This window comes from Sturnus vulgaris, chromosome 3 (assembly GCF_052056855.1).
Source record: "Sturnus vulgaris isolate bStuVul1 chromosome 3, bStuVul1.hap1, whole genome shotgun sequence".
Classification (NCBI taxonomy): domain Eukaryota; kingdom Metazoa; phylum Chordata; class Aves; order Passeriformes; family Sturnidae; genus Sturnus; species Sturnus vulgaris.
This window is the reverse complement of record NC_142245.1, coordinates 114,108,647-114,121,683: the sequence shown is the minus strand read 5'-3', so window position 1 is coordinate 114,121,683 and position 13,037 is coordinate 114,108,647. Positions and strand designations below refer to the sequence as shown.

The 13,037-nt window shown below is 60.8% G+C and overlaps 1 protein-coding gene across 1 annotated transcript; it reads left to right on the top strand.

Moving 5' to 3' along the window:
• Window positions 1-4,420: 4,420 nt before the first annotated feature.
• LOC148224559 (uncharacterized) lies at window positions 4,421-10,810 on the top strand. Its single transcript, XM_088162669.1, is given in 7 exon segments — window positions 4,421-4,578; window positions 5,543-6,623; window positions 6,626-6,970; window positions 6,973-7,399; window positions 7,402-7,437; window positions 7,440-7,934; window positions 7,937-10,810. Coding segments are annotated over 6 exon segments (3,744 nt in total). The 5' UTR covers window positions 4,421-4,578; window positions 5,543-5,894; the 3' UTR covers window positions 9,649-10,810.
• The last annotated feature ends 2,227 nt before the right edge of the window (window positions 10,811-13,037 follow it).

Below are 13,037 nucleotides of genomic sequence, written 5' to 3'. Positions count from 1 at the left end.
TTCCCTGGGCACTATGGGGAGATTTGGGGGGCACGGGGGGGGTCCCTGGGTATTGGGGAGGTCTCTGGGCAATGGGGGGGGTCTCTGGGCAATGGGGGGGGGTCTCTGGGTTCTGGGGGGGGTCTCTGGGTTCTGGGGGTCCGTCCCTGCCCCCCCTCCCCCCGCCCCGCCCCCCCCCGGGCCCGGGTCCAGCGCGGTGACCGTGACTGGAATTCCCGGGGGGGGGAGGGGAGGGGATGGACAGACGGACACGGAATGGGGGGCGGGACCCCCCAGGACCCCCCCCCAAATCCCAAACCCCTCCCCCCCCATCCCCCCCCGTGGGAGCCGCCGCCCGCTCCGGGATTGTGCAATTCCCGAAGGTTCCCCTCCCCCCCCCCCCCACCCCCTCCCCAAAATTCTTGTGCAATGCGGGCCCCGCGCGGGGGGGGCCGGACCCAACCCCCACCCCCACCCTGCAGGTGCCGCCGCAGCTGCTGGCACCCCAAAAATACCCCATCCCAAACCCCAAATAAACCCCAAATCCCAAATAAACCCAGCCCAAACCCCAAATAAACCCCAAATCCCAAATAAACCCCAAATCCCAAATAAACTCATCCCAAACCCCAAAAAACCCCATCCCAAACCCCAAATAAACCCCAAATCCCAAAAAAACCCAGCCCAAATCCCAAAAACCCAGCCCAAACCCCAAAAACCCATCCCAGCTCCCAAATAACCCAGCCCAAACCCTAAAAACCCATCCCAAACCCCAAAAAAACTCATCCCAAATCCCAAATAACCCAGCCCAAACCCCAAATAACCCAGCCCAAACCCCAAATAAACCCCAAATCCCAAATAAACCCAGCCCAAACCCCAAAAACCCAGCCCAAACCCCAAATAAACCCCAAATCCCAAAAAACCCCAGCCCAAATCCCAAATAAACTCATCCCAAACCCCAAAAAACCCCATCCCAAACCCCAAATAAACCCCAAACCCCAAATAAACCCATCCCAAATCCCAAATAAACCCCAAATCCCAAATAAACTCATCCCAAACCCCAAAACCCCATCCCAAACCCCAAATAACCCAGCCCAAATCCCGAACAAACCCCAAATCCCAAATAAACTCCATCCCAAATCCCAAAACCCCCACCCCTCCCAAAACCCATCCCAAATCCTAAAAAACCCATCCCAAACCCCAAATAAACCCCAAATCCCAAATAACCCATCCCAAATCCTAAAAAACCCATCCCAGATCCCAAATTTCCCCCCCTGCATCCCAAAAAACTCCCCTCACATCCCAAATCCCAAATAACTCCCCCCGCCAAATCCCCAATCCCGAATAATTCCCCCAAATCCCAAATCATTCCCTCAAATCCCAAATAATTCCCCCCCAAATCCCAAATTTCCCCCCACCCCCGGCCCGGCCCCGCTCCATCCTGCCCGGCGCGGGGAATTGTGGGAAATTCCCGCCGAGCATCCGCCCGCTCCATCCCCTCCCCCCCTCCCCAAAAACCGCCCCGGGGGGGGGACCCCAAAAAAAAAAAGGAAAAAAAGGGGAAAAGGGGGAAAAAAGGGGGAAAAAGGGAAAAGAGAAAAAGGGAGAGGGAAAAGGGGAGGGAGAAAAAAAAAAGGAAGAAAAAGAGAAAAAATGGGGAAAAGGGAAAAGAAAGGAAATAGGGAGAGGGAAAAGGGGGAAAAAGAGGGGGGAAAGGAAAAGGGAAAAAAAGGGGGGGAAAGAAGGAAAATATGGAAGGGGAGAAGGAAAAGGGAAAAGAGGGAAAAGGAAAAAAAGGGGGGAAAGAGAAAACGGGAAAGAGAAAAGGGAAGGGAGATAAAAAGGGAAGAAAAAGAGAAAAAAGGAGGGAAAAAGGAGGAAAAAAAGAGGAAGAAAGGAGGGAAAAAGGAGGAAAAAAAAGGAGGAAAAAAGGAGAAAAAAAGGAGAAAAAAAAAGGAGAAAAAAGGAGGAAAAAAGGGGAAAAAGGAGAAAAAAAGGAGAAAAAAGGAGGAAAAAGGAGAAAAAAAGGAGGGAAAAAGGAGGAAAAAGGAGGGAAAAAGGAGGAAAAAAAGGAGGAAAAAAGGAGAAAAAAAGGAGAAAAAAAAGGAGAAAAAAAAAGGAGAAAAAAGGAGGAAAAAAGGGAAAAAGGAGAAAAAAGGAGAAAAAAGGAGGGAAAAAAGGAGAAAAAAAGGAGGGAAAAAGGAGGAAAAAAAGGAGGAAAAAAGGAGAAAAAAAGGAGAAAAAAAAAGGAGAAAAAAAAAGGAGAAAAAAGGAGGAAAAAAGGGGAAAAAGGAGAAAAAAAGGAGAAAAAAATGAGAAAAAAAGGAGGAAAAAAGAGGGGAAAGTGGGAAAGGGGATTGAGGGAAGGATGGCGAAGGGATTTGGGGATGATTTGGGGATTTGGGGATTTGGGATCCCGGCCGTTCCGTACCCGCTCCGCTCCCGCCGCCGCTCGGGTCCCGTTCGGGTCCCGCTTTATTCGCTCCCGATCCCGATCCCGATCCTGATCCCGCCCGGTCCCGCCCGGAGCTTTCTGGAACGGCCCCGCCCCCATCCCGGCCCGGCCCCGCCCTGGCGGCCCCGAAATTCCCCCCCCTCCCCCCCCCCAAAAAAAAAAAAATTCCCGAAAGGGATCGGGGGAGGGGGAGGGGGAGGGGAGGGATGGCGGTGCCGAATTCTGCGGGGCTGGGACCCCCCTGAGACCCCCCCCCGGGACACCCCCAATTCCAGCCCCCAATTCCCGATCCTGGGAATTGAAGCGTTCCAGGGGAAACTGAGGCACAGAAACACCACCCCCCCCCCCCCCAATCCTAAAATCCCCCAAATTCCCTCCCCAAATTCTCGCCCCTTCCTGGGGAAACTGAGGCACAGAACTCCCCCTCCCCAACCCTGGGATCCCCCAAATTCCTGCCCCAAATTCCCGCCCCTTCCTGGGGAAACTGAGGCACAACCTCTCCTCTCCCCCCATCGCGGGACCCCCCAAATTCCCCTCCCCAATTCCCGTTTTTTCCTGGGGAAACTGAGGCACAGAATCCCCTCCCCAACCCTGGGATTCCCCAAATTCCCGCTCCTGTCTGGAGCTGGAGCATTCCAGGGGGGAAACTGAGGCACAGCGCCCCCTCTGTATCCCGGGACCCCCCCCCAAATTCCTGCCCCAAATTCCTGCCCCCAATTCCTGCCCAAATTCCCGCTCCTTCCTGGGGAAACTGAGGCACAGCGCCCCCCAAATACTGAGACCCCCCCAAATTCCCGCCCCAAATTCCTGCCCCGAATTCCCGTTCCTGCCTGAAGAGTTCCAAGGGAAACTGAGGCACAGCCCCCCCCCAACCTGGGCCCCCGAATTTCTTCGCAGATTCCCGCTCCTTCCTGGGGAAACTGAGGCACAGAACCCCCTTCCCTATCCTAAAATCCCCCAAATTCCCGCCCCAAATTCCCGCCCCACATTCCCACTTCTTCCTGGATCTGGAGTTTTCCAGGGGAAACTGAGGCACAACCTCTCCTCTCCCCCCATCGCGGGACCCCCCCCCCCAAATTCCCCTCCCCAATTCCCGGTTTTTCCTGGGGAAACTGAGGCACAGCGCCCCCCTCCTTATCCTGGGATTCCCCAAATTCCCGCTCCTGCCTGGAGCTGGAGAGTTCCGGGGAAACTGAGGCACAGAACCCCCTTCCCTATCCTAAAATCCCCCAAATTCGCGCCCCAAATTCCTTCTCCTTCCTGGACCGGCCTCATTCGCGAGGGGAAACTGAGGCACAGCCCCACCCCCCCCAACCTGGGACGCCCCCAAATTCTCGCCCCAAATTCCCGCTTCTTCCTGGGGAAACTGAGGCACAGAACCCCCTCCTTATCCTGGGACCCCCCAAATTCCTTCTCCTTCCTGGAGCTGCAGAATTCCAGGGGGGAAACTGAGGCACAGCCCCCTTCCCCCCTCTCCCCCCCCCCCCAATCCTGGGATCCCCCAAATCCCCGCCCGAATTCCCGCTCCTTCCTGGAGCTGCCGCATTCCAGGGGGGAAACTGAGGCACAGACAACCCCCCCCTTCCCCCCCCCCCCCCCCCCCCCCCCGCTGCCATCCCGTGATTCCCGGGAGAACAATGGGAACAGGGAGGGGGAACGGGCAGGGGGCCGGGCGGGGGCGGGGGCAGCCCCGGGTCCGCCCGCGGGGACGGCGGAGGCGGGGGAACAGATCCGGGATCGGGATTCGGGGTCTGCATCGGGACCGGGACCGGGATCGGGATCCAGGATCGGGGTCTGCATCGGGATCGGGGTCTGCACCGGGATCGGGATCCAGGATCGGGGTCTGCACCGGGATCGGGACCGGGATCGGGATCGGGATCCAGGATCGGGGTCTGCATTGGGATCGGGACCGGGATCGGGATCGGGATCCAGGATTGGGGTCTGCATCGGGATCGGGACCGGGATCGGGATCCAGGATCGGGGTCTGCATTGGGATCGGGACCGGGATCGGGATCGGGATCCAGGATCGGGGTCTGCATCGGGATCGGGGTCTGCACCGGGATCGGGACCGGGATCGGGATCGGGATCCAGGATCGGGGTCTGCACCGGGATCGGGACCGGGATCGGGATCGGGATCCAGGATCGGGGTCTGCATTGGGATCGGGACCGGGATCCAGGATCGGGGTCTGCATTGGGATCGGGACCGGGATCGGGATCGGGATCCAGGATTGGGGTCTGCACCGGGATCGGGATCGGGGTCGGGATCCAGGATCGGGGTCGGCACCGGGATCGGGATCCGGGATCTGCACCGGGATCGGGATCGGGATCCAGGATCGGGATCGGGATCAGGGTCTGGGCTCAGGGTCGGGATCGGAGTCGGGATCGGGGACTCCCGGTCCGGCTGCGGACCCCAGAGCGGGTACGGGACACTCGAGGGGGGCGCTGCGAGACCCCGGGAATGCGGGGAGGGATCCCGGGAATACGGGAGGAACACTCGGGGGGACTGCAGGACCCCGGGAATACGGGGGGGATCCCAGAAATGCGGGGGGGGGGGGGGGGGGGGGATCCCGGGAATTTGTGCGGGACACTCGGGGGGCTGCGGGATCCGGGAATGTGGGGAGGGGGGGGAACCCGGGAATGAAGCGGGGGGGGGGGGGGGACCATGGGAATGCTGGGGGAGGGACAAACACGGGGGGACTGCGAGACCCGGGAATGCGGGGGGGGATCCCGGGAATGCGGGAGGAACACTCGGGGGGGGCTGCGGGACCCTGGGAGTGCGGGGGAGCGACCCCAGGATCCGGGCAGGCTGCGCGGGGGCCATGTCGGGACACTGTGGGACACGGTGGGACACGGTGGGACACGGTGGGACACGGTGGGACACGGTGGGACATGTCGGGACATGTCGGAACATGTCGGGCCAGGTTTTCCCAGCGTTTTCCGGGAGTTCCTTTTCCCTCCAGGATCACGGAGGATGGATTTGGGGGGGAGGCGGGGTCCAGGGGTCCCTGCCCCACTTTGGGGGGGGTTTGATCCCCACGGGGAGAGAGAAAAATTTGGGCTGGGGGAGGGGTGGGGCTGGCCCTGGGTTCACTCCCGCCTCTGCTCCCGCAGCTCCAGGACAGCCTCGGGGACATTCCCTGGAATTCCTGCCGGGAATCGCCAGAGCGGGATCGGGGTCGGGGCCGTGACCTCGGTGACCCCGGAAAGGTCCCCGATCTTCCTCCTCCTCCTCCTCCTCCTCCTCCTCCTCCTCCCCCCGAACTTCCTCTTCCTCCTTGGGCACGGAACCCCGCGGGCTGCTGGGGCACCCCTGCGACCAAAGAATTCCTGCGACCCACAGAATTCCTGGGACACTCTTGGGACTGAGACAGAATTTTTTGGGACACTCTTGGGACTGGCGGAATTCCCGGGCCACCCCCAGGCCAGGTGAGGCTGCCCCGTTCTTTTCCCGCTTTTCGGGCCCATGTTTTGCTTCCCGTCCCGGAGGAAGGGGCGCAAGGGGGATCCCCCCGAATCCATGGATCGCGGGATTTCCCCGCAGGACTCGCTGGGAGCTGCCAGGCCCCGGCAGCCGGATCCGAAGAAGTTTTCCATGCCCGGGAAGGGCCGGGACGGGATCCGAGGAGCCGGGAAGAGCAGGAGAAACAACGGGAAAGAGGCGGGAGACGGGCACGGATGTGCCCAGGTGGATGGGAAAGAACCGGGGAGCCGCCGGAATTGCGGAGCCCAGCCGGGAAAGCTGAACCCCAGCGGGATCCAAACCTTGGGGAAGGATTTTAGGGATGAGCCGGCCCGGAATGGGAATGTGCCGAGGGAAAGGATGGATCAGCCTCAGCCCCCGCTCCGGGCTGCGAGCAGCCGGGAGGAGGAGGGAGATTCCAGCGGCTCTTCCCGGAGCTGGGACAGGGATGAGGACGGTGCCGGGCACGGCCGGGAGCCGGGAGCGGAGCCCAGGGAGTGGCTCTGGGAAAAGCTGCGCAGGCTGGGAGAGGACATGGAGGAGTGGGAAGGGAAATCCACGGCGGAGCTGGCGGCCGGGCTGGCGCAGCGCATCGTGAGGACACCCGTGAGCTGCTACCCCGGGAACCGGGAGCACACCGGGAGCCGGGAACACACCAAGAGCTGGGAATCCATCAGGAGCCAAGCTCTGGAGCCAGCCAGGACTCCGGGGTTCCCGGTAGGATTTATGGGAACCTCCTGAGAATGCTGAGAGCCGGCGGGGACGCCGAGAGCAGAGACTCGGACTCGGATTCGGACTCGGAGCCGCACGTTTGCATCGCGTACCTGCGGCAGAGCCCGCACTCCGGGGCGCTGGCAGAGGAATTCCCGAAGGTTTGGGCGCGATCCCGCCTGGATTGCGGGCGGCTGAGCGAGGAGGAGCTGCTGGACGGGGACCCGGTGCCATTCCAGATGGAGCAGCCGCAGTCCCCGCGCGTGGAGAGGCGGATGGAGGAGCTGCTGCCGGAATACCTGAAGCAGGAAATCGTGAAGGAGGGCACCTCCAGCTCCAACAATCCCTGGACTCTCATCCCGAATCCAAAGGGCGCGGCTGGCGCCTGTCCCTGAAGTGCTCGGCCCTCAACGCCGCCACCCCCGTGGGGCCCCCGGAGCGGCCGGACAGGGACGCCATCCTGGAGTCCATCAGCCACCGCAGCCGCTTCTTCTCCGTGCTGGATTTATCCAACGCCTGCCTCGCCATCCCCTTGGCCCGCAGCTGCTGGGGCCGCTTCGCCTTCACCTTCCAGGGCCAGCAGTTCCTGTTCACGCGGTTGCCGCCGCTGTTCCACGGCACCAGCTCCATCCTGCACCGCCGCGTGGCCGCCCTGCTGGCCCGGCTGGAGCCCGGCGTCGCCCCCGGCGTTTTCCACTGCTACGACGACATCCTGATCACCGGCAAGAGCCGCCGGCAGGCGGAGCACCGCACCCGCCGGGTGCTGCAGCTCATCCAAAGCTCCGGCTTCAAAGCCAACCCGGCAAGGCGCAGCTGCTGCAGAGCCGCGTGAATTACCTGGAATCACCATCGGAGCCCAGGGCTTCAGCATTCCCGAGGAAAAGGTGCGGGAGATCTGCGGGTACCTCGACGCTCCCGGCCCCTGGAATCCCGCCAGGCTCCGCTCCGTCCTCGGGAAGTTCAACGCCTTCAAGAATTTCATTCGTGACCGCTACGAGCTCGTGCTGCCGCTGCAGCGCCTGGCGGGACCGGGGAACCGGGAGCAGGAGCGGGAATGGGAATGGGGTCGGGAGCAGAGGCAGCAGCTGCAGAGCCTCAGGGACGCTCTGGTGGCTGCTCCCACCCTGCGCTTCCCGGTGAAATCCCGGCCTTTCCTGATCCGGATCTCGGTGTACACGGAGACGGCGGGAGCGGCGCTGCTGCAGGAAAACGAGGGAATTCTGCAGCCGGTGCGCTACAGCTCCCACAGGCTGAGCAGCCACAATTTGTCCCCGCTGGACGCTTGGCGCCTGGCGGCCGTCCAGGCTGTCCGCGACTTCCAGACCCTCACGGGGAGGCTCCCCTGGTGATCCAGGATCCCAACGGGAATTACCTGCTCTGGGGGGTGTGGGACACCACCAGCAGCTGCCGGGGGCCGGAGTGGACGCTGCTGGTGACCCCCAAGGACCCGGAGCCGCGGGAATCCCGAAGGATCCAGCCGGCCCCGCCGCTCAGGGAGCTGCGTCCCGACTTTCCCCGAGCCAACGTGTGGTTCCTGGCCGTGGTGAAGGGAATATCCCGGGAAACATCCGTGGGCTTCGGCCTGGCCAACCTGCAGGGCCGGCACATGTCCGGGGTGGCCGGGATGTGCTCGGTGCCCAAGGCCGAGCTGGAGGCGCTGCGGGAGCTGCTGGAGCACCACGGGAGCCGCTCCCCGCTGCTCCTCTACTGCAACTGCCCCGGGCTGGCCGAGCGGCTGGAGCAGCGGGAGCTGGAGCAGGGCTGGAATTCCAACAGCGACTCCTGGCCCATCGTGCAGCGCTGGCTCCGAGCGTTCCCGGGAATCCTCAGCATCCGCGAGGTGGGAACGGACGCGGATCAGCAGGAGAGGGAGCGGATCGAGGATGTGAGCAACTCGGTCAGGTTCTTGCCCGAGATCACCAGGAGCAGCTGGATAATCTGGAAACCGTCCAGTTACGAGCAGCAAGAAGTGGTGGCCCAGTGCCACCGCTGGCACGAGGACGTGGAGGCCACCCATGCCAGGGTGAGCAATGTGGAATTCTCCGGAGACCGGCGGGATGTGAAGCGCTGGGTGCAGAAGTGCCCCACGTGCAGGGAGAACAACCCGGATCCCGATGCTGATCCCGATGCCGATCCCGATGCCGATCCCGATGCCGATCCCGATGCCGACCCCAACGCCCCGCAGCGGGCGCAGGGCCCCTGGTCCTGCCTGCGGATCAGCCTCTCCGGAGCCCTTCCCGGCACTCCCGAGGACTTCCAGGCGCTGCTGGTGGCTCAGGACGCGCTCTCGGGCTGGCTCGACGCCTTCCCGCTGCGCCAGCGCTCCCAGCCCGCCGTGGCCCAAGCGCTGCTCCAGGAAGTTTTCGGGCGTTTCGGGAAGGTCCAGACCGTTGTGTTGGCACCAGAGCCCTCCTGGATGTGGGATTCCCTGCAGGAGCCGCCGCTCCGGAATTTCTGGAGCCGCCTGGAGCTCTCGGAGCCGCAGGCGGCGGCCGCGGGCGTGTTCGAGGCGGCGCGGGCGGCCGGGGAGCGCTGGGCCGAGGCGCTGCCGCTGATCCTGGCCTCGTCCAGATCCCAATGGATCCAAGAGGGGGAGCTACAACCCCTGCTCTGCATTCCCGAGCTGCCCCTGGAGGTGTGCTGGGAATGGCCCAACGGGAACGACGACGGGAATGACGGGCACGAGCTGTCCCGGCTGCGCGGGATGCGGCTCCGGCCGGGATTCCGGGAGCAGGTGGACGCTTCGCTCTTCTGGAAGTCGGGACGGGAATCCAACGGGAAGATCTCCGGGTTCCGGGATTGGGGTGTGCCCGATCCGGGCTCGGAATTCGCCAGGCTCCCCAGCACCATCCGCTGGATCCAGGATTGGGACGCGCCGGAGCCGGGATCGGGATGTGACAGATCCGTGATCAAAATCCGCCAGACCCGCAAGCGGGGGCCGCTGGATCGGGGGTGGGGATATGAGGCAGCCGGGATCGGGATGGCAGGGGTCCGGAATCGGGATTTCAGGGGTCCGGGATTTCAGGGATCCGGGATCGGGATGTGATGGATCCTAGATTGGGATTTCAGGGGTCCGGGATTGGGATTTCAGGGGTCCGGAATCGGGATTTCAGGGGTCCGGAATCGGGATTTCAGGGATCTGGGATCGGGATGTGATGAATCCTAGATTGGGATTTCAGGGGTCCGGGATTAGGATTTCAGGGGTTTGGGACCGGGATTTCAGGGATTCGGGATTTCAGGGGTCCGGGATCAGGATTTCAGGGATCCAGGATCGGGATTTCAGGGATTCGGGATTTCAGGGGTCCGGGATTGGGATTTCAGGGATTTGGGCTTTCAGGGATTCGGGATTTCAGGGGTCCGGGATTGGGATTTCAGGGGTCTGGGATCGGGATGTGAGGTCACTGGGCTGGACTGGGGGCCTTAGGTGGGACTTGGGATAGGTTTAGGCTGAGAGAGCTTTAGGTGGGACTGGGAGAGCTTTTAGGCTCAGCTAGGAGAGCTTTTAAACTGGGCTGGGAGAGCTTTTAGGCGGGACTGAGAGGCTTTTAGGGGGAGCTTTTGAGCAGGACTGAGCAGTTTTAGGCCTGGTGGAGCTTTTAGGCAGGACTGGGATTCTTTAAAGCAGGACTGAGGCGTGGGGGGGGGGGGGATTTTAGGCAGGATTTGGCACCTTTTTGATCCGGTTAAGATTGAAGTCAGGACTAAGAGACTTTTAGGCCTGACAGAGCTTTTAGGTGAACCTGAGCAAGATTTTGGGACTGAGAGGGCTTTAGGCTGGATTGAGGAGCTTTTGGAACTGGTGAAGCTTTCAGGCCAAACTGAGGGGCTTTAGGCGGGACTGGGGGAGGTTTTAGGCAGGACTAGGACAAGTTTTAGGTTTAGAACTGTTGGAACTGTTAAAGCTTTAAGTCGGGACTGGGGCACATTTAGGCCTGGGAGAGATTTTAGGCTGGACTAAGCCTGGCTCAAGCTCCTGCTCCTCTGGCTGGGCCCAGGCAGGGAAATCTCCCAGTTCCTACTGGTTTGAACTGGGCTGGGCTTTTCCCTGGGAGCACTGGGATGGGGCCACCATTCCCAATCCCAGGAGCACTTCCCCATGTCCTGGCATGTTTTCTGGGAATGTTTTCTGGGAATGTTTTGTCGGGAATGTTGTTTTTTCCCTCTTTTTCTACTTCTGGTTCTCTTCATTAAACCTGGTTTAAACTGCAGCCCTGAGTTTTTCCTGCTTTTCTCGTGGTCAGGATGGGGTTAAATCCTTGGAGTTCCTGCGGGCTGGGAGCAGGGAGATATCGCGGAGAATTCCTGGTTATCTCCACAGCTCCAAGGCCCTTCCTCCTCCTCCTCCTCACATTCCAGGGAACCCTCCCCCAGATCCGGGGAATTTTTGGGGGCTGAATCCCAATTCGTGCATTCCAGGGGCTTTTCCCGAGGCTCCTTCCCAAGGTTCCAGTTCCTCCTGCCCCTTAAAACCCTGGAATTCTGGAATAACCGAGGTGGGAAAAGAGCCTTGAGGGATCAGTCCCAGGAATTTGGGATCAGCCTGAGCCAGGGATCAACTCCAGGGGCTGGGAATTCTCGGGGATGGGGATGGGGAGGAACATCCTGGGATGCCCCAAAATCCGGGAATGATGTGCTGAGGGCACAGCCCAAGGGGGGCTCTGCTCCTTCAAATTCCCGGGATTTTTGATTCCCTGAGGGGTGAGGGGGGGTCTGAGGGACCTCGGGATGTTCCTGATCCCGAGGGAATCCCATCCCTGATCCGGGGTCACGGCTCCAGCCAGACACTGGGAACGGAACCATCCCGGGATCCAGGAGGGACCCCGGCCCCTCATCCCGGCCCCTGATCCCAGGATTCCGGATCCAACCCTCAATTCCCTGTCCCAGGTCCAGGAATCACATCCCCGACCCCATTTCTCCGTTTGGGATCCCCCGAGCCAAATCCCAAATCCAGGGGTCATTCCCAGCATCCCCAGACCCATTTTCCAACCCCTGCCCCAAATTCCGGGATCAGATCCCAAACCCATCCCCTATTCCCACCCCAAATCCACATCCCAGCTCCCCCATCCCAATCCCAGACCACAAATCCTGTTTCCCTGGAGCTGATCCCTTCTCCCAGCCTGGACCCCATTCCCATTTCCCATCCCCTTCCCTATTCCCATTCCCATTCCCCATTCCTGTTCCTATTTCCATTCCTGTAATCATTCCCCATTCCCATTCCCATTATTCCCATCCCCATTCCCCATTCTCTATTCCTATTCCCTATTCCCCATTCCCATTCCCTCTTCCCAATTCCCATTATTCCCATTATTCCCATTATTCCCATTATTCCCATTATTCCCATTCCCTATTCCCCATTCCCATTCCCTCTTCCCAATTCCCCATTCCCTATTGCCAATTCCCATTCCCATTATTCCCATTCCCAATTCCCCATTCCCAATTCCCCATTCCCAATTCCCCTTCCCTGTTCCCATTCCCAATTCCCCATTCCCAATTCCCATTCCCCGTTCCCATTCCGTTTCCATTTCCTGTTTCCATTCTCTATTCCCAATTCCCCATTCCCAATTCCCATCCCAATTCCCATTCCCTATTCCCTATTCCCATCCCCATTATTCCCATTCCCCGTCCCCATTCCCAATTCCCGCCCCTTTCCCCTCCTTAGGGGCGGGCTCGGGCTCGGCCGCTCCTTTTCCAGCCGCGATCCCAAATCCCGGTTTTTGGTGGCCGCTGTCCAGCCCCGCGCCCTTCCCGCTTTTCCCGGCTGGTCCCGCATGATCCCGCCGGGAATTCCGGGCGCTCCCCGGGAAGTTTTGGGGGTGCGGGGCCGGCGCGGGGGAGCCGCTCCCGGAGCTCGTGCGGGAAGAGGAATTCCAGGGCGGATGCGGGAATTGGGGCGCTGAGGCCCGGGCTGGGGGCGATGAGAGGTGAGCGGGACAATCCCGGGGGATTCGGGGCTCGGGGGGGGCCGGGAATCCAAAAATCCCACCCGGGAATCCCCAAATCCCACCCGGGAATCCCCAAATCCCACCCGGGAATCCCAAAAAACGCCTTCGGAGGGGGATCCTAAAAACCCACGGGGGAGAATCCCAAAATCCCACTCGGGGGGGGGATCCCCAAAACTCACCCGGGATAATCCCAAAAAACCACCCGGGATAATTCCAAGAACCGACCTGGGAAGATCCCAAAAATGCGTGGGGGGGGGGGAGGGGGGGGGACATTCCAAACACCCACTCGGGAGAATCCCCAAAACCCACCCGGGATAATCCTAAAACCCCACAGGGCAGTCCCAAAACCCATCGGGGGGAAATTCCAAAAACCCACTCGGAGGAATCCTAAAAATCCACTCGGGAATCCCCAAACCCACCCGGAATAATTCCAAGAACCGACCTGGGACGATCCCAAAAACCCACCTGGGGGAATCCCAAAAACCCCACCTGG